We start from the raw sequence: 1714 nt of genomic DNA, 5'->3' as shown, positions 1-1714 counted from the left end.
CCAGGGGTTGGACCAGCCTCTGGGGTGGGGGAACGCGGAGCGGGCTGGTGGCCATGGCACGCTTGGCCATCCCTAGGAGCCGAACCCAGAGCAGAGGAGCGGTAAAGGCTGCCCGTGCAGCACCCAGCACCTCAGTGCAGCACATCCTGTGCCAGCAGTGTCCAGCGTCCCCGTGGACCCTGACCCTGGGGCTCAGTGCTCCCTCCCCTGGCCTGGACTCTGCCCCTGGCCACCTCCTTGTCTGGTTAATGTGCCACCAGCACTGTCCCTGCTGTCTCAGCCCCCTCATTCTGGGGGGTCACCTCTTGCCAGTGCTGGGGGGGTTTGCTCCCCAGGTGTGCCAGCCTCTGGGCTGGCAAGACCCCATCCCTACGGCCCACAGGACACTGTGGCTGATGGTTCCCACCACCATCCCAGCAGGTGGGATTGCTGCTCCTGGGCACATAGCTCCTGTGCCACGGGATGGTTGTGCCAGGTCTGGCTTGGCACAACCACCATGGTCCTGACTTCTCCAGCAGCACAAAGCTCAGTTGGCCAGGTCACCCTGACCCAGGGCCTGCCTTGCAGAAGGACACCTGGCCGAGTGACAGCTTCTGGGAGGTGGCTGGCCACCAGGGTGGTTGGCACAAGGGCAGAGCCATGGGGTGGGACATGTCCACAGCCCCTGCCATGGCAAGCTGTGCTCTGTGGGCTTAGCCTGGCTCATGGGCATCATAGCATGTCCTGATGATGCCACAGGCCACACGTGCCTGTTCAACACGCAGAGCCTGCCACGCATGCGCATGGTCCTCTGGCGCATTCTCTGACATCCCTACTCTGAAACACAAATGAACTGCTTGCTGCCAGCTCCTGGCAGGTCCAGGAGCAGGTCCCTGGCCAGAGGAGCCACTCAGTGAGCAAAGCTTTGGGCTGGGGATGATGGTTATGGAGTGGAAAGCCCTCTCCTGGCAGAGCTGGCACTGGTGGCTGGTGCTGAAGGCAGTAGATGTGTGGGGCTGGCATTTGTGCCTGAGCAGCCAAGTGCTCACCTCTGAGAGGACCTGGGGCTGGTGTGGCTGACACTGCATGGATGATGGAAACCACAGTTAGCCTGGGGACTGCTGCCTGGTCATCATCTACTGAAGTGAGGACCAGAAGTCCTGATGTTCTGAGAGGTCCCTAGCCAGCCCCTCACCCCGTGCCTCAGCCGTGTGCTCCTATGGCTGAGGGGTCTCCTCACCACTGGCATTGCTGCGGGATGCTCACAACATCACCAGAACACTCAAACACCGGAAGGAGAGACCCGCTGGAGACCCACCACTGCTGTGGTGGGCAGGGGGATGGGGAGCGCTCTGCTGCCTATCCTCCAGGCTGACCTGGGGAATCACAGAATCATAGAATGGTTTGGGTTGGAAGGGATCTGTGTTGGGTTTGTGTGAGTGTGTGTGTGGGGGGGCAGTTTGTGGTAGTGGGGGAAGGGGCCACCTTGTGAGAGCGAAAGCTCCCCAGGCTCCAAGGTGAAGACCCCCCAGCCCAGGCTGAGGCAATTACCAATAGAGAAAAGGAGAAGCAGGAGAGAACCTGGAGGAGAGGCCTTTGACCTGAAACGAAAGACAATTGGCCTAAACAAAGGGAGAGCTTAATTGCCAGAAGGAAGGAGGAGGAGGGGAAGAGGAGGAGGACAGAGAACCTCAGACACCCAGTTCAACCCCATGGAGTAGGAGAAGGCAAAGGA

The 1714-nt window shown here is 60.3% G+C and overlaps 1 protein-coding gene across 1 annotated transcript in view; it reads right to left on the bottom strand.

Moving 5' to 3' along the window:
- AGXT (alanine--glyoxylate aminotransferase) overlaps positions 1 to 145 on the bottom strand; it is a 3638-nt gene extending 3493 nt beyond the window's left edge. Inside the window, exon 1 of the mRNA XM_010175439.2 lies at positions 3 to 145. Within this exon, the coding sequence (XP_010173741.2) occupies positions 3 to 145 (143 nt within the window). The remainder of the gene's footprint in view (positions 1 to 2) is intronic.
- Between the last annotated feature and the right edge of the window lie 1569 nt (positions 146 to 1714).

The sequence above is a fragment of the Antrostomus carolinensis genome, unplaced genomic scaffold (genome assembly GCF_000700745.2).
Source record: "Antrostomus carolinensis isolate BGI_N321 unplaced genomic scaffold, ASM70074v2 scaffold23189, whole genome shotgun sequence".
NCBI lineage: Eukaryota > Metazoa > Chordata > Aves > Caprimulgiformes > Caprimulgidae > Antrostomus > Antrostomus carolinensis.
Note: the sequence above shows the minus strand (reverse complement) of the source record. Positions and strands in the feature narration are given on the sequence as shown.